We start from the raw sequence: 18,102 nt of genomic DNA on the forward strand, positions 1-18,102 counted from the left end.
TGGCCTGGGCTACCCAACTTCTCACCAGCACCATGGATGCCCCATCCTGGGGCTCGGGCAAGGCCAGGTGGAGGAGCTGAGCCACAAAGAGCTGACCCAGGCCCTGGCCCCAGCTACAGACTGTGCGACCCTAGGACAGCTCCTTTGTCCTTCTGAGCCTCCACCCGTCTGCTGGCTCCCACTGCCCAGTGGTGAGAGACGCTGAGTAGGCACGAGTGCCCCCCACTTCCTGGCCACCAGCATGGATGGACAGCAGGCTCCCTGAGACTGATCCGACTGCTTCCTGCTGCCCCACCTCTGTGCTGGTGCGGTTCTCCTGATTCCCATGGGGACATGCTTGGTGGGGCCACCTCCCCCCGTGTCTCCCACACCCCCAGTGTCCCGGACCCGAGTTCTCCCAGGGCACACGGGAACTGGCCTGCGTTGTTGGCTGCCCCTGTGGGGACCAGGCCGAGGGTGAGGGGGGCCGGACGAGACTCACCGGGTGGGCCGGCCCAGGCCACTTCCTCTCTTTGTTGTCCCCGTGCTTTTTTTTCCTTCTGAGACTTAACTTGAAGACAACGTCACCAACGCTGGTAGTTTCTGGAGTCACCCACAGAGGCTGAGTCCGCCCCAAGCCAAGATGATCCTGACCCTGCTGCTCAGCATCGGGGGGCCCCTGGGCTGGGGGCTGCTGGGGACCTGGGCCCAGGTCCCCAGTACCAGGTTCTCCGATCCACACAGCCCCAGGCCACCTGGGGTCTGGAGGGCAGAGGCTGAGGACAGGGACCCCGTCAGACGGTAAGGAGGGCCTGGACCTGGGGGAGGAAGTGGTACCGGATCTGAGTCCCAGCTCAGCCAAAGCAGGGACTCTCTGGACTTCAGTTACCCATACGTGAAATGGGCTCATATTATCTACCTGCTGGACCAGCTGTGAGGCTGAATGAGGTGCTAGGTGGCAGGCTCCCCTTTAGGAGGCCACCCCCAGCCGGCCTGGACTGGTACCCCAGGGCCCAGCCTAAGGACCACAGGAAGTTCCCCACCTACCCATGGCAGGGAATGGGCCTGGAGGTTGGACAGGGCGGGAGCACTCTATGCCATTGACCACCGGGGTGCTGAGGGGCTGGGGTTCTGGAAGTTTCTAGCTGACCTGGGAGTGGCTCCTCTTCTTCGAAATAAGTCAGTTCTGAAAGCTGAGCCCAGTTGAGGCTGGCCCGGCCTAAGCCATAGAAGACAGATGCTCCTGGGGACTGGATTTGGATCTGAGCGCCCAGGGGGACTGGCACGGGCCCTCATCCTGGCCCTAACAGTTGAGCAGTGAGCAGACAGGGTGCCCTGCTCTATTTCAAGAACGAAAAGGAGGCTGTGGCATCCAGCGAGCTCTGCTTCAGCAGCCCTCTGGAAATGGGCGGAATGGTGTTATGACTAGACCAGGACACCCTTTTCCAGCCTTTTTGTGTGTCCAGGGCCAGGGGTCCTCCTGCTGATAAGGTGCTGGGAATGTGGGTCCCTCCTCAGGGTACCCCTCAGTCAGAGCAGCAGGTGCCATTTATCGGACCCATCTCTGGGCTAGGCATCTTGCCAAGTGTTATCTCAATCCTCTTTACAGCCCCGGTTATCAGAGAGGCTAAGCGGCTGGCTAAGGTCACACAGCTGAGGAGAGCTGGAACCAGGATCTGAGTCTGACTCTAGAGATCATACTCTGGTCCCAGTCCCAGGGGTGCCTATTCCCCCCCTCCCCCTCCCCACCCAAACCAGACTTGGTTGAGGGCATCTATAAGGATTTGGAGGGTGAGAGGGGCCGATTTACGAGTCTCCCGTCTGGCTGGCCGAGATTCACCGTCACGTGGGCCTGGCCCAAACCTTCCTGGGACAGTTCTCATACAGCTCTGACACTTCAAGGTGAATGTGTTTGTTAGACACTTGCCCGAAAGCAGATCTGACCAGGGAGAGGCAGGAGGGTGAGAGCGGGTGTGCACTGCGGCTAGGTGATGGAGGGGTGGGCCATGTGGGAGGAGAGGGGAGAAGTTGGGCCTGGAGAGACCCCCCCTTTCCTGCGCCATTCCCAGTTCTGCTCAGAGCTGGGAGGTGCACATGGCTCTTGGTGGGGGAACCCAGTCACCCAGCTCTGACTTCAGGACCAAGGATCCAGCCTTCCCTCCCCAAAGCCCCCAACTCCAAGCCCCTGTCTCTGAGTGGCTGGCCTCCCTCTGATGAAAGGGAGTATGAGGGGCCCAAGCGGCTGGGCAGGAGGTAGGAGATGCTTCTCTTTCTCCCCCACTCCCACCCCGGGGCTGTGGGGAGAGACTGCGTTCCATTAGCCCCAGGGAGGGTGGGTCTCCGGACTGCTCAAGGCCTGAGGGGGTCACTCAGCCATGGCCTGGTGGTCTCAGTGTGTGCAGGTGTGTGTGCAAGGGTACCCTGGCCCGGGAACGCCCAGGCAGGAGTCCCAAGCTCTGGTCCCAGGAACCTCCAGAGGGTCCCATCGGGCCTGCTGGTCTCCTGCCTACAACCCAAAAGCTGCAGGCCCCACAGGTCAAGCCCAGGTTGTCAAGGCCTCTGGAGGGTCTGGTGAGAAAGGAAGGAAGCGCCGCGCGGCTTCCTCAGGCTGATTGCTTCCCGTGTTCCTGTGAGGGGAGAGGCGGAAACGCAGCCCCAGCCCTGCTCCTGCTATGGGGAAGGGGAGGCAAACAGGCTCTCCACAGCCAAGCAGGGGCACCACACCACCCATGCCACCCGCCACGAGCCTGGCGGGCCCGCCCCCTGGCTGCCAGAGCCAGGGCCCTGCCCTGCATTTGCCCCTCATACCTGTATCCAGGGCCTGGGGGCCAGGGTAGGCCCTGGACACAGACCCAGATAAGATGCCTTGTGGACTTCCCTGGTGGCACAGTGTCTAAGACTCTGCACTCCCAACGTAGGGCGCCTGGGTTCGATCCCTGGTCAGGGAACTAGATCCCACATGCATGCCGCAGCTAAGAGTTCATGTACCACAACTAAGGAGCCTGCGAGCCCCACCTAAGACCCAGCGCAACGAAATAAAGAAAAATAAATTTAAAAGGAAAAAAAAAGACCCTTTGAAAGGAGAAGCTTGAACAAAACAATGTGGTGCTGGATGCCAGGTCTCAGGATGGATGAGGGACATGGTTGGTGCTTCCTAGGTCATCCAGGAGCCCGTGGGGCTGGGCCCAGTGAGCCAGCAACGTGGGTGTTTGGACTCTGTGGGGAAGAGGCTCTTTCTTTGATCCCAGGCTTTCGTGGAGGTGGGCAGAGCAGGAGGTTAGGATGCGGGTTCCTCAGACACATGAGCGCTTCCCAGGCAGGACTGAGCCTGCTGAGGGGACTGAGCTAAGACCCAGGCAAGGTGCTCCATCTCCACATTGCTGTGACACTACTGCAAGGTCGCCCCTGTTCTCTCCACTTTACATGTTGTGAGGCTCAGAGGGGTGGGGTCGCCACCAGGGGCCACACAGCTCCTAAGTGATGGGTCAGGCCCACATCGGCTGGGCTGCAAATCCCAGGTGTCCTCAGTTCTGTCTCCCCTAAGAGGGGTGGGAGTGTAGGAGCCCCTCCTCCCAGCAGCCCAGCTGGCCCCCGGTCACCAGCATCAGTGTCTCCACAAGGAGCGTCTGCAACTTTTGCAGCTGGGAGCTTGTGGCCCAGAGGAGTCACGCATATCTCTGGAGGTCACACAGGAGCAGAGTGGAGCCCAGACCGCTGGTCTCCGGGCCAAGCTGTACCTCCTGCACCTGTATCTGTTCTCCAAGGCACAGGGCCCTGAGCACTAACAGGGAAGAGCCCCACTGGCGTGAGCTATGCTCAGGGATGGACACCAAGTGGGCCTTGGGCTCCTCTGTGGCTCAGAGACCAAGCCCGGCAAACTTCTCCCATGGAGTCATCACAATCGCAGCCGCATCCAGGACCTCAGAGAGCCAGCATGCTAAGAACACAACTTCCTTCCACAGAAAGACTTAAAGGGCAGTCGGAGGTACGTTTTACTGGCTGGTTAAGAGGCACTTAAGTGTCCCAATGGGCCATAGCAGCAGCACATTTATAATTCAGGAGGCTCAGGCTAACAGTCCTTTCCCTGCCGGAGGCTTTCTCTGCCTTCCTTATAGCCTCTCCCCACGGAGGGGCTGGGAGTGGGAGTCTTCTCCACACTTTCAGGACTGGAGGAAGGGCCTTGCTCAAGGTCACCCTGAGTCCAGGGACAGGGAAGGGAGGAGAGCCCAGGTCTCCCAGTTCCTATTAGAAGCTCCAAGGGGGGCAGCAGACTCTTTCCTGCCTGGGGCAGGAGGGCATCAGAGGCCATAGCAGAGGCCCAGGACAGGCCCAAAGCAGGCTGGAGACCCTCACACTCATTTCTAGGCTGGCACCTGCCTCTCAGGAGACCACTGGGAGATGAGAGTGCCAAGAGGGCCAGGGCCCGAGGCCAGGAGGCAGTGGGAACAATGGGGCGCTTCAGCGAGCCGGGCCAGGGGCTCAGTGTACCAGCGAGAAACTGCCAAGAGCCGGAGGAAACCAAAGCAAAGGTCAGGAATGTTCCCAGGGCTTCTGGGCCAGCAGCCTGTACTGTGCCAAGGGAGGGGAGCGTGGGCAGGGAGAACAGCGGCTGCTGGAGCCTGAGGTTTGGGCAGGTCAGGAGAGAAAGTTCCTGGGCAGGAAGGGTGGGCAGCACCACTTCCAGTTCTAGGAACCCGAGGTGGAAAGTCCCGGTCACTCTCTGCAGGCTAGCCCGGACCCGGTGCTCCCAGGGTACAGGCCTCCTGGAGCCTCTGCAGCCGTTCAGAGGGCACGCAACGAGCAGAACTTAGTTTACAGCGGGTGTTTCTCAGCCTTGCACTATTGACATTGCCAAATACACCTGGGGCGAATCCCCTCTCCTCCCAACACACGCCCCGTTGAGAACAACTGGTTTACAGAAATAACTTCTCTCTAGGTCTGAGCATGTTCCAGGAATTTCCATGGGGCCCAGGGCAAGGTGCGGGCTGCAGTCGCTGATCCTTGAAACAGTCTGTGCAGGTGGCCACCCTGCCCCCCGGCCCTAACCTCTGGGCCCAGCACTTTCACAGTCCCCTATTTCTGTGTTGAGTGCACATCCTTTGCTTCCATTCTGATTTTCACATGTCCCTTTTACCATTTACTAGTCCCTCAGGGATGTACGGGTCTCTTCCGGGTCTCTGTTCCCACTGACTGGCTTGACAAATCTTGTGCCAACATCCCACTGTTTTCTGGATTGATTTTATTTTTTTGGCCACACCCGCACAGCTTGTGGGATCTTAGTTCCCAGACCAGGGATTGAACCCGCACCCTCGGCATCGAAAGCGCAGAGTCTTCACCGCTGGACCACCGAGGAATTCACGTCCCACTGTTTTCATTCCTTGGCATTAGAGTCAGTCAGTCATAACAGTTAGATAAGGAACTCCTCATTCGTTGTCTTCCAAAATGTTCTTACCTGTTCATCTGCATTTTCTCTTCCAGATAGAAATTATTTTAAGTTTCGTTTTTATTAGTTATACACACACATAAGCAGGGCTTGGAAAACTCTGGCATGGTGGGTCAAATCTGGCTCCCCACCTGTTTTGTAAATAAAGTTTTATTAGAACGCAGCCATGCCCATTATTTACATCCTGTCAGTATCGGCTTTCCTGCTACAATGGCCAAATTGAGTAGATGTAACAGTCTGTATGTCCTGGAAAGCCTATGCATCCTTTTTCCTCCCTACACACTTTTGGTTTTCCCTGAAATAAACAATTGTCTTTGTTTTAGTTTTTTTCCTTTTGCTTAGTTTGTGTCTTTGTCACAGTTCAATTCCAAACTCTCAGCCAGTTGTCCACATCTGCTCTCCACCTTTATTCCTGTCAGGTGTTTGACCACCTGTGTCTTCTTGGAGATGCCTCTCTCAGAGCCTCCAGCCGTGCTGGACCATTGCTCACTCACCCCCTGCCTGTCATTGTCCTGGGGTCTCCCTTTACCTCGTTTCTGTGCTGGAACTCTTGTTTCCTGATGCCATGATTTCCTGTTTCTTGGTGTTCTCTCTTGTTTTGGTGGAACATTTCTGGCACAGTGGTCCTCAATCCTGGGCTATGCCTTAGAATGACCCAGAGAGCGTTAAAATGCAGAAGACCAGGCCTTAATCCCAGAGAATCTCCTTTAACTGGCCTGGGGTGGGGCCTGTAGGCTCATATTTTTAAAGTGCCACAGGACGCTTCTGATGTGAAGGTTTGATGGCAAGACTGCAAACCACTGCTCTAGTAGCGCCCTGATGAGGGTCCTGGGGAGGGAAATGCTTTGAAATCAGTCTGGCTTGTTGAAAATGTCTTAATTTTGTGCTCCTTAAATTGATAATTAGGCTGGGCATAGGATTCTAAATTGGAAATAATTTTCCTTCAGTATTTTGAAGGTGATTCTCCACTATGTTTTAGTGTCTGGTACTGCTGTTGAGAGGTTCAGGGCTATTCTATTTACTGGTGTGTGTGTGTGTGTGTGTGTGTGTGGTGGGGAGGGGCTCGATATTTTTCTCTGGAAAGTGTAGAATCATTCTCATTCCCAGAGTTCCAAAATTTCACAACGATGTGCTTTGCTGTGCGTTTATTTTTATTGTATTGTGGGTAACTAGTGGGCCCTTTGAATCTGAAATTCCATGTCCTTCTCTTCTGGACTATTCATTTGGTTGTTTTCATCAGTGATTCCCTCCCTCTGTTCTCTCTTTCTGGAACTCCTATTGTTTGGTTGTTGGATTCCCAACACTGGTCCTCTATTTTTCTGATCTTTTCTGTCCTATTTTCCATCTCTGTTTGCTCTTCTTTTAGGGAAATTTCTTTAACTTTACCCTTTAACTTTTCTATTAAATTTCTTTTGCATTTCTACCATTATAGTTTTAATTTCCAAGGGTTCTTTTTTGTTCTCTCAGTGTTCTGCCTCCATTTTTAAAGTGGCTTCCTTTTCTTGTTTCTGGAATGCAGTAAGTTCTCTTATCAGTCTGGGAATATTAATGCAAATCTGGGGGGAAGTTCTTTTCTCCCTGCACAGTCTTGGTTTTCTTCAAGTTGATTTTCTTACATTTGCTCATTTTGACCTCCCACTTTTGTAAGAGATTTTCCTCAGGGGCCATTCTTGGATGTCTGGCCGCTTAAGAGTAGAGAGGCTGGGAAGCTGATTGGAAGCTGGGTGGATGGGTGATCTGTTTTGTTATAGGATGCTCTGCTGGGCTAGTTCATTGGGGGGGACCCCTGGTGTCAGTGTCTTTAAGTCTTTCCCCTCAAGTGGGGTCAATTTTCTGAGAAGCTTTTTCAGTCTGCTGCCAAGAGGGTAAAGGCCAGCTGCCAGGCTTCTGGGAGCCAAGTGGGAAGGCAGGCTGCGTGGTCTCAGCACTCAAAATAGATAGAGTCACTCAATCCCCCTCAACTCACCCCACTGCCGTCCCCAGCAGTATCCCTGTGTGATGGTACCTCGTGGGCCCAGGGCAGAGATCAGCTCCAGAGAATTAAATCGCAGCCTGAGAGCCACTCAATCACCAAGGGCCCTGAACATCGCCTCCCAACATCTCATAAATGTGGTCCTTTCTCCTGAAATCCACCACCATGGTCCAGTCAGTCCACGCTGCCATTATCTCCCACCTAGACCCCTGACACCACCACCTACGCCTTGTCCCCTCCCATCCTTTCTGTACCCAGGAACCAGGGTGGCTCTTTCATGTCACCTCCCTGCTTAAGCTCCTCCACGGCTCCACATGCCTCCAGGATGGAGCCCTGTCCTCAGGGGGCACTCAAGCCCTCCATGGTCTGGCTTCTCCTTACCCCCATCGCCTCTCCTTGGCAGCCCTTTCCGCGCTCCCAGCCTCCGCAACTCAGTGGGGCCACATACCTCTGTCACAGCTCCCGGTGCTTCACCTCATTCCCTCCACGTAAGATGCAGCCTAATCATCCCCTCCTCCCCAAAGTCTCCCCAGGTCCTAGCACCTATCACACCATCTGAGATCACCCACTCTCCCTTGGGACCCTGAAGAGAAGGTCTGAGCCTCCACACTGGCACCGAGCCGGAGCCCAGCACCTGCTCTCACCAGGTGCTACATCGAACTGAGCCATGGAGGTCATTACCACTTGCAACGCTGGAGAGCTCTGCTCTGAGAGCTGACTGCGTGGGGAAGGGCCCTCTGACCTCTTGCTGAGTGCATCAGCTCTGCCACCAGATCTGTGAGCTGGGGCTCTGCCAGCAGTGAGCAGCCCTCCACCCTGGATGCGCGGCAGCATACGCTGGTGGAGGGCACAGGAGGCAGGGTGACCTCCCGGGTGTTCAGGATGCCGAGTGTGACCCCCACACCACTCGTTACAACCTCAGTGTGGGTGGCCTTTTCCACAGAAGGAACTGCTCGGCCTGGCTGCCTTCCCCTACAACTGTTTGAAAGTCCATTTCCACAATGGCCATGATGGGGCACGACCAGAGCAGGCGCCCTCCCTGCAGCCGGGTCTCCGGTGAGGAAGGATGTGGGTGGTAATGGGAATGGGGCAGGCTGCCAGGGCCGCCAGAGCGGGCAGGACAGCAGTGTTCACTGGGCACTTGGGAAGAGCCAGGCATTTGATACTCCTTTGCCCACTTGGAGGAGAGTATTATGCTCTCCATCGTGTAGATGGGAAACGAAAACTCCCTACGTGCCTCACTCGAGGTCACACAACCAGAAAATGTGAAGGATTTGAACCCAGGACTCTCCAGCCCCAGCAGCGCCATGCTGCCTCTCTGGCACCAGGAGAAACAGAGATCCCTTCCTGACTCTGGTGGTAACTCTGTGATTGTGGGGGGGCGGGGCGCTCCTGAGCCTCTCTGTGCTGACCCGGGAGTGAGGGGCGCTTCCTGGAAGACCATGGAGCAGGTGCCCTTGCAGGCGGGGTCTGTGGAGCTTTTGCTCTGGGGCAGAGGAATGAATAATGCAGAGCACTCCCTTCTCAGGCTAATGGATTCCAGAATCCCCCAGACTGGGTAGGGCAGAGAGGCAGGGGCAGTGGAGGGGGTGGGGCGCTCGGCACTGGCTCCCTGCTGACCTCTAGAAGTGGGGGGCCTGGGTGTGGCTCAGCAGCCCTCTCTTCTGGCTTTTTTCCAGTAACTGGTGTCCCTACCAGACGTCCAGGCTGGTCACCTTCGTAGCTGCTTGCAAAACAGAGAAATTCCTCGTCCACTCACAGCAGCCATGTCCACATGGGGCTCCGGACTGCCAGAAAGTGAAAGTCATGTGAGTCGGGGTGCAGCAGGGTGGGCTATTCGTCCAGGCCCTGTGCCGGCTCACCCTAGAGTCGCTGAGCCAGCCGTCTTCCCGCAGGTACCGCGTGGCCCACAAGCCGGTGTACCAGGTCAAGCAGAAGGTGCTGGCCTCCGTGGCGTGGAGGTGCTGCCCGGGCTTTGTGGGACCCGACTGCCAGCACCACGGTAGGGTTCCCTGTAATCCCCCTTCCCCCTTGACCTCTGACCCCAGACGTCATGCAGCCCCTCTGACCTCTGGTGTCAACATCTGATGCTTCTCTGCAGATCCCAGGGCGATTCCTGAGCCTGAAGATCCAGGTGATAGCCTCCAGGAGCCTTGGGATGGGCCAGTTGACTTTGAACCTGGTATGCTGCTTTCCTGGAAGGAACAGGACGGACAGGCGGGAAGAAAGAACCCATGTGCCCAGGGCTCTTCTCCTCTGATAGGGTAGTGCCATTTCAGGGAAGCTATGTCCCCAGAATCAGCAGGGGTCCCTCTGTCACCCTGCCCCCACACCAAGGCAGCCAGGTTCCAGGGCCCTCAGTGACTTGCCTGCTGGCCAAGCACACGCACCCTTTCCCTTGACCCCATTTTCTGGGAAGGACAGCTTCATCCGGCGCCCTCCTTGCCCCCTGAACTGCATAGGCTCCCATGTCCTGGGAGAAGCCTCCCCACAGTCCCCCTCACCAGGGCCAGGAAGTCATGCTGTCCCTGGTGATGATCAGCCCAGCAGAACCACCAAGTGACATCACTGGTGAGGCTTTCAAGGCCGGGCCATAGTTGGGATGGGGAATAAGTTCCATCATGAGGTGAACTCCTATCCATTGACAAGGGCTGACTAGAACGATGTCGAGAAGCCGTGCCCCTGTGACTGAGGAGGAAAGTGTGCCACGGTGGAGAAGTCATGTCTGCTGTGGGTTTAGGGGTTTAGGGGGCAGGGTGAGGGCTCACTTGCCATGCATTCGCCCTTCTGGAGTTCAAGGCTTCTAAGCTCCTGCTCAGAGGACGTCAGGACACAGCTCCCTGTTTCAATCCCCAAATTTCTTCTCTGCACCTCATGTTCTGCCCAGGCCTGGGAAGTTAGACGCTTATGTCTCATGTGTATTCAGGCCACCGGGATGCAGACATCAGCGACATGGTGGAGCAGCAGGAACGCCGGCTGGGAGATCTCCAGAATGACATTCACCAGGTGGCAGACAGCCTCCCAGGCCTATGGAAGGCCCTGGCAAGCAACCTCACAGTGGCAATAACTGAGGCAAATCAGACAGAGCTTGGTGAGTAGCAGGTTCCATGGGCTGAGGAAGAGCCCAGTCACATCCTAGGGGATGAGTGGGAGGGCAAGCAGGAAGGCCCATACCTCAGAGCCACCCCCACCCCACCTCCTCAGTCGCCCCCTGGGGAGGCTGTCTGCTCCCGAAGGGCTTGTGTAAACACGTGCATCTGTTGTAGAGTTTCCCGGCAGATCCTTGGAGCAAGAGCTACTGCCCCACATCAACACCTTCCTGCAAGGACATCTCAGCCCCATGTGGAGAAGCTTCAACCAAAGCCTGCACAGCCTCTCCCAGGCCATAAGAAACTTATCTCTTGATGTGGAGGCCAACCGACAGGCCCTCAAGAGGGTCCAGGAGAGCTCTGTGGCCAGAGCTGACTTCCAGGATCTTGGTGCCAAATTTGAGACCAAGGTCCAGGAGAACGCCCAGAGGGTGGGCCAGCTACGGCAGGATGTGGAGGGCCATCTGCATGCCCAGCACCTGTCCCTGCACCAGTCCCTCTTGGAGGTCCAGGCCGATGTGAACACCAAGCTGAAGAAGCTCCTTAAGGCCCAGGAGTCCCCGGGGGTCAATGGCAGCCTGGTCCTGGTGGCAGCAGGGGCAGCAGCGAGGCCGGAACCAGAGAGTCTGCAGGCCAGGCTGGGTCAGCTGCAGAGGAACCTCTCTGCACTGCATGTGACCACTGCCCACAGGGAAGAGGAGTTACAGAGCACCCTCGCAGACATGAAGGCCACCCTCGCCCAGCACGTGGATGAGATCAAGGAGCTGTATTTGGAATCCGATGACACCTACGAACAGATCAGCAAGGTAGAGCGGCAGGTGCAGGAGCTTCAGGTGAACCACACAGCTCTGCGCGAGCTGCGGGTGATCCTGATGGAGAAGTCACTGATCATGGAGGAGAACAAGGAGGACATGGAGCGGCAGCTCCTGGAGCTCAACCTCACCCTCCAGCACCTGCAGGGCGGCCACGCGGACCTCATCAAGTACGTCAAGGACTGCAACTGCCAGAAACTCTACTTTGACCTGGATGTCATCCGGGAGGGCCAGCGGGACACCACGCGTGCCCTGGAAGAGACCCAGGTGAGCCTGGACGAGCGGCGCCAGCGGGACGGCTCCTCCCTGCAGGCCCTGAGCGGCACGGTGGCTGCCCTGTCGCTGGCGGTGGATGCGCACCAGGCGGCAGCCGAGCGGGCGCGCGCCGACGCGGCACGGCTCCGGAGTCAGCTGCGCACGCTGGGCAGCGAGGTGAGCGCGCTGCGGGCCGCCGAGGCCGAGATGCGACGCGAGATCCGCCGGCTGCACGGATCCTTCGCGGCCCTGCTGGAGGACGCGCTGCGGCATGAGGCCGTGCTGGCCGCCCTCTTCGGGGAGGAAGTGATGGAAGACATGTCCGAGGAGGCGCCCAGCCCGCTGCCCCTGCGCTACGAGCAGATCCGCACCGCCCTGCTGGACGCAGCCAGCGGGCTGCAGGAGCAGGCCCTCGGCTGGGACGCGCTGGCCGCCCGGGTGACAGCCCTGGAACGGGCCTCGGGGACCAGTGGGCAGGCCGAGAGCCTGGAGCCCAATCGGGACGCGTCGCCAGCGGCGGCCGGCGGGCCGGATCTGGCTGGGCTAGCGCAGGAGCTCCAGCGTCTGAGCTCCCACATGGAAAGCGTGGGCCAGTGCTGCGAGGCTTCCTGGGCCTCCTCCTTCAACAGCTCCCTCGAGGGCCTTCGCGGGGAGCTCTCCACCACTGAGCACGGCTTGCAGCGGCACCAGCACCTCTTCCACAGCCTCTTTGGGAACTTTCAAGAACTCTTGGTAGCCAACGTCAGCCTGGACCTGGGGAAGCTGCAGGCCATACTGAGCAGGAAAGGGAAGAAGCAGCAGAAAGGTCTGGAAGGTCCCAGGAGGAGGGAACAGAAGCAAGTGGAGTCTTTGGAGGATGCACATGTCAAAGGGCCGGTGCTCTGGGACACAGGTGAGTTGTCCAGCCTGGGAAGGAGGCTGGGGGAGTCTAAGACTGTGCTCTCTGCCGACAGCGCTTCTGCCTCAGAGGGGGCCGGGGTGAAAGAGAGCAGGATGGCCATCAGTCACCACTACTCGGGACTGGCTTTGCCCTTAACCCACCTTCTATTTAGGACTAGGGAGGGGCCCCTTAAGCCACCTGGAGTATTAGGAGGTAGAAGTCACATGACTGAACTGTCAGTGAGCAGGCAGAGCCCCAGCACGGAGATGCTTGAGGCTCATATATACACCAGTGGTTGCCTGCCACTCTTAACTGTGGAGCAGGGAGGGGGGATGCCTCTCTCTCCTCCATAACAACACCCTCAAATCTCTCCAGCTCAGCTCTTCGCCCGACCCCGCTTCACCCCCCGTGTTTCTTTAAGCTTTCCCCTGTATACAAGTGAGTGTGTGGATAGGGGCTGGTGCCCTATGCCATGGGCAGCACCCCACAAGAGGTGAATACAGGGGAAAGCCATGGGCCCCAAAAGGAGCTCGTTCTGCTAACACAGTGGACCCATGCTGCTGCTCTGAGCCAGGTCCCCCACAATGCCTTTCTTGGTCTTTGCCATGTTGAATTATCACAACAGCTCAATGACGCGTTATCACTGCTGCCATCTTACCTGAAACAGGGTTAGTCAGGCAACTGTCCCGCTCACACATCTAGTAAGCGGCACAGAGGAACCCAGTCTGGCTGTCTCTAGGGAGCTGGCTCTTCGCCTGTGAAAGGCCCTTGACTGGCCTCTGCAGGGCCCTGGGAAGCTGCCCCTGAGGCTGAAGGGATGAGCAGCTAGCCTTCCCAGCCCCTCCCTGAGTATATGGCCCTGAAAAGTGGACCCCTACACTCTGTGCCTCAAGTGACTCTACCCTGCTAGAGAGGCTGGCCTTAGAGCTACGGCCGCCTTCTCACCCAGACCTGGGGCTAAAGTACAAGGCCGCCATCTGGGCCGTCCGTATCCTCGTGTAGCCTGGCACGCGGGCAGTCCGAGGCCTTGCTGAGGATCCCACCGCAAGCCTGCCCTGCTCCCACTCACTCCTCACTATGGCCCTGCAGGCCAGTGTCTCCCTGGGAGTAGTGGACATAGCACAGGCTCTAGCACCACTTACGTGTCTCAATTTCTTCCTCTGTAAAATGGAGAACCACTGCCTTCATCAAAGGGTTGTCAGGAAGACTAGCAGATACATTTACCAAAAACCTAGCACAAGGCTTAACATTTAGTAGAAACCAGTCAATGTTTTCCCATTTCTCCAGCATTTTCAGGGCTGAGGCTGTATCTACCTACACTCTTATATCTTTTTCTCCCTTGTGAGTGGTGCAAGGCCTCAACTGCCTGATAGTGTAGGCATCTGGATTTACCACTGCAATATTTTGTTACTTAAAAAAGTTTTTTTCCTTAAAAGTAAAAATCCCCCCTTATTTGTCTTATGGGAAGGCCAAAGGGCTTGACTCCGCGCCCTGCAGGGAAGACCACTCTCAGTCCACCTGCTGGCAAATCAGTGAAGCACAACCCTTCCACCAAGGAGCACGTCGGGCCCCTGGCTGGCCGTGGCGCTCCACAGAGGGCACGCTAGGCCGGCCTTGCTTCGGCGGGGTGGGCGCGCCACCTCCTGGGTGCTGGGGTAACTGCAGAGCCAGTCTTTCTCACACAGATGGGAATCCCAGCTATTTGGAACTAATTCTCAGAAAATCTTCCAGAACTAGAGAAAAGCAAAATTTTGTCATTCACGAGGATGCTGTTGGACCGGGAGCCAAAGAGCGGGGGCTCTAGCTCTGGGACCGAGGTCACTCACTGCTATGCAAATTGCTCCTCTTTTAGGCCTTGGTTTCATCCCGAGAAGTGGGGAGCTTGGTCTCAACAGAGAGACCAAGCTTGAGGGAGCAACAAGGGAGCACGTGAGGAACATGACTTCATCAGTGCCGAGGCCAGGTTCGTGGCCGGAGCCCAGCAGGACTCAGCCTTCCCATCCCATCTCCTGGCTGGGCAGCCCGGCTGGCTCCTTCCTCTACACTGAGCGTCTTCTCTCGCTCCAGGCCTGTGCGTGGGCCTGGCGGGCCGCTCACCTGTGTTCTCTGTTTCATCCTCCTTAGATTGGCTAAAGTGCTTCAAGTGGGAAGAGTACCAGAGGTCAGGAGATCCACAGCTCCCAGCTTGGTCATGTGTGTCATCTGGGGCAAGCTTTCCCTTTCTGGGCCTGTTTCCCCCTCTGTAATCCCAGGGCTCTGAGCAACATTTTGAAAACATTAAAATGACCAGCTTGAAAAGACTTTTCTTCCCTGGTCCCACCTGCGTTTTCCTTCTCTCTCTAGGGTCCTGTGCTAAACATCCAGTAGGAGCTACCCTTCATTCCTTAATTATCTCACCAGGGTTAGCATTACTACTTTGCAGATAGGTAATATTTTCTCTCTTTCCCCTGGTATCTCAAGATCCCTAGCAGGTGGCAGGAATCTGGGAGTCAGAGACTTGGGTTCCAGTTCCAGCCTGCCACTGATAAGCCATCTAGCCTTGGATGCAAGTTAACCATGCAAGACTCAAAGTCTCCTCAATCAGGGTACTTATCTCTCAAGGATGTTGGAAAGAAGGATCAAACAAGAAAGTGCTTTGTTAAAATGTACACCAGTAGAGACAACAGACTTGTATTTTCCTTTCTCTCAACTAGTGAAATACTGAGAATTGGCCAGTTAGCTCCCAAGATACATTGCTATTAGGAATATCTGGGTTATCTAGAAATGGGACCTATTTCTTTTTTTTTTTTTTTTTGCGGTACGCGGGCCTCTCACTGCTGCGGAGCACAGGCTCCGGACGCGCAGGCTCAGCCGCTCCGCGGTATGTGGGATCCTCCCAGACCGGGGCACGAACCCGTGTCCCCAGCATCGGCAGGCAGACTCTCAACCACTGTGCCACCAGGGAAGCCCGGGACCTATTTCTAATGTTAAGAAGACGAGGAAGGCAGGTATAATTTTCCACCTGAGGAAGTGAGGGGCTGAGCCACTAACACTTTCCTCCTGCATTCCAGGCTCCCCTGTGGCCTTCTACGCCAGCTTTTCAGAAGGGACAGATGCTCTGCAGACAGTGAAGTTCAACACTACGTACATCAACATCGGCAGCAGCTACTTCCCTGAACATGGCTATTTTCGAGCCTCTGAGCGTGGGGTCTATCTATTTGCAGTGAGCATTGAATTCGGCCCAGGGCCAGGCACCGGGCAGCTGGTGTTTGGAGGTCACCGTCGGACCCCTGTCTATACCACCAAGGAGCAGAGGGGTGGGAGCCCAGCAACGACCTTTGCCATGGCTGAGCTGCAAAAGGGTGAGAGAGTATGGTTTGAGCTAACCCAGGGATCAATAATTAAGAGAAGCCCTCCAGGCACTGCATTCGGGGGCTTCCTGATATTCAAGACCTGAGTACAAGGCACAGCTCTGACCAGACATTGTGGACTTATCCAGCTCACCTTGGCCTGGGGCTCAGGCCAGGGTTGGTCTGGAGACCATGCAGTTGGTCTAGCTCTTCCCTGGAAACCTTCTGCAAAGACAATGTGGTATTTGTGACCTCTCTCTAGACGCACTGGGTCTGGCTGTTTCTTAACGATGAGAAGGACTGGAATGCTTCTCTCCGGGCAAGACTTGGTCCGGGGACATGTGAACCTTGGGTTGGCGTGCCTTCTGAGGCGGCATGGCTTGGATTCCAGCTCTTGGCCGTACCCTGTGTTCTATAGCTTCTTTGGTGTTTTGCTCCTCCTGTGGTTGGAAACTTCCATATAACACTTTAAACCTTTCTCCTGCTTCCTCTTCTCCTTCATCTTATGCTAGAAAGTCATTCTTTCCTAGAAAGAATATGTTTAAATGGAAGTGACATTTTGGCCAATACAGGAAGCCAGTCTCCACGCACTGCAGGGCAGTAGGAGAAAACCAACCTGTTTTGGTATCTGTCAGTCAACAATGGAGACAAAGACCTGGTTGAGCTAACCAAGCGAAACAAACTTAGTATCTTTTCCTTAGTTTCAGTCCTTCCTTGAATTTATCTGTAACTTTAATGTGACTTCTTTTTCTCCTTGCCTCATGCTGGGTAAAGGCCAAGACATGCCAAACATGAACTAAAATGTGTATAGCCTTCACCTTTTTTGCTTCCTCCAATAGCTTATGACCACCCTAGTTCTTATTAGCATTTCTAACCAGGAAGGGAGCTGAGGGAAGAGAAGGAAGACTAAAAATCTCCCTCAACAATTATCAACTTTGGAATAAAGTGAAGTCCTTCAGACCTCTGCCTGGTTTGCAGAGCAAACCAGGATGGCGAGCAAAAGGACTTGGTAAAGTAGGTAGAAATTTGAGACAAAATCAAACTATTTGGTATGTGATTTTCATTACTCCAGGCCATATGTGACTTCACAATTCCAGTTAATCCTACATAAAACACTAGAGGCTTCCACAGTATCCACAAGAATACTGGATTAGACAGTACCAATATATGGTTTTCAAAAACTTACAGGTCCTAAAAAAAAAAAAAAAAAAAAAAAAAAAAAAAAAAAAACTTACAGGTCCTGACGCAAACAGGCTTGAGAAAGCAGTCATCTACTTGTCAGGAAACATTTTTATTTTGGTAGTAGGTATTCAGTATTTGTTGAATATACCTCTCTCCATACGAAAATCAGATTGGTCTGGGTGATAAAAAAGGACAGAGTTGGTTGTCAGGGTTCCCAGCCCTTCTCATTGTTTCCCTGGGCTCATGGATTCAAAGGATTGTCCCTTAGAATTTATTTACCACTAAGCTCGGTGTGCTCGAGGTGCTAAAATATTCGTGTTAAAAGGAACAACATGCCAGGCCACTCTGCCACTGATGGCTGACCTTGGGGTAAATCACGACCTCTCTTGAACGTCTCCATCTGTACTATGAGGTGGTTAGTCTAACAGCTCTAAGTATCCTGGTATTTTATTTTCTTGACCACAGGTTTGGCTCCTGCCTACCTGCCCTTCCCTCTGGCCAGGGCCTCCTGCCCGGTACAGCTCAGCTACAAGACCAATCCTGACCCAAGGCGTGATGTATCTGGGCCACTCCTGACCAAAGGTTGGAAAGCCAGTACCAGGTCACCCTTGCTGCTAGAAAGACAACGCTGTGTCTTCTTTCTGCTCAGTCCTGCGATTACTGGTCAGGCTGTGCTGATGACTAAATGGAAACATGCGGGTAAATATAGTCTTAGCATTTAAGACTTTCATTTGGAATTTACTGCATATAATAAGCAGAGTGAACTCATCTCCTCTATAAGGGGCACATGTCTTGCCACCCTCATATGGCTAGTGCTATTCAACAGGGAGGTTATAAATCAAAGTGCTAACTGGTAAACTGGCCAGCAGCATGGATAAGTCACTCTAGAATTTTCCGGGGTGAGAACTAGAGAGATAACGGTTCTTTTAAATAGGGTGCTTTCATTGCAAATTTTACAAAACCTTAATATCAAGTTTAAGTGTAAATTTTGTTTAAACACTTCAGTAACTAGGACCCCAGATTAACAAGAATTCTGACGTTCATTTGATAGATTTCTTATCTCCATTAATATCTCTGGGTGGAGAATCTGAGTGCGCCGTTACCCAGGCGTCTAGAACAAGACAATGGCTAAGCACAGAGTGGTATCAGGCTTTCCCAAAC

The 18,102-nt window shown here is 54.9% G+C and overlaps 1 protein-coding gene across 1 annotated transcript; it reads left to right on the top strand.

Annotated features, from left to right (window-relative positions):
- The first annotated feature begins 622 nt into the window (after positions 1 to 622).
- MMRN2 (multimerin 2) lies at positions 623 to 15,866 on the top strand. The gene is made up of 7 exons (XM_065894695.1): positions 623 to 780; positions 9,074 to 9,202; positions 9,290 to 9,396; positions 9,496 to 9,576; positions 10,321 to 10,485; positions 10,661 to 12,442; positions 15,481 to 15,866. The coding sequence occupies exons 1-7, from the start codon at positions 623 to 625 to the stop codon at positions 15,864 to 15,866; spliced, it is 2,808 nt and encodes a 935-aa protein (XP_065750767.1).
- The last annotated feature ends 2,236 nt before the right edge of the window (positions 15,867 to 18,102 follow it).

The sequence above is a fragment of the Phocoena phocoena genome, chromosome 16 (assembly GCF_963924675.1).
Source record: "Phocoena phocoena chromosome 16, mPhoPho1.1, whole genome shotgun sequence".
In the NCBI taxonomy this organism is placed as follows: Eukaryota; Metazoa; Chordata; class Mammalia; order Artiodactyla; family Phocoenidae; genus Phocoena; species Phocoena phocoena.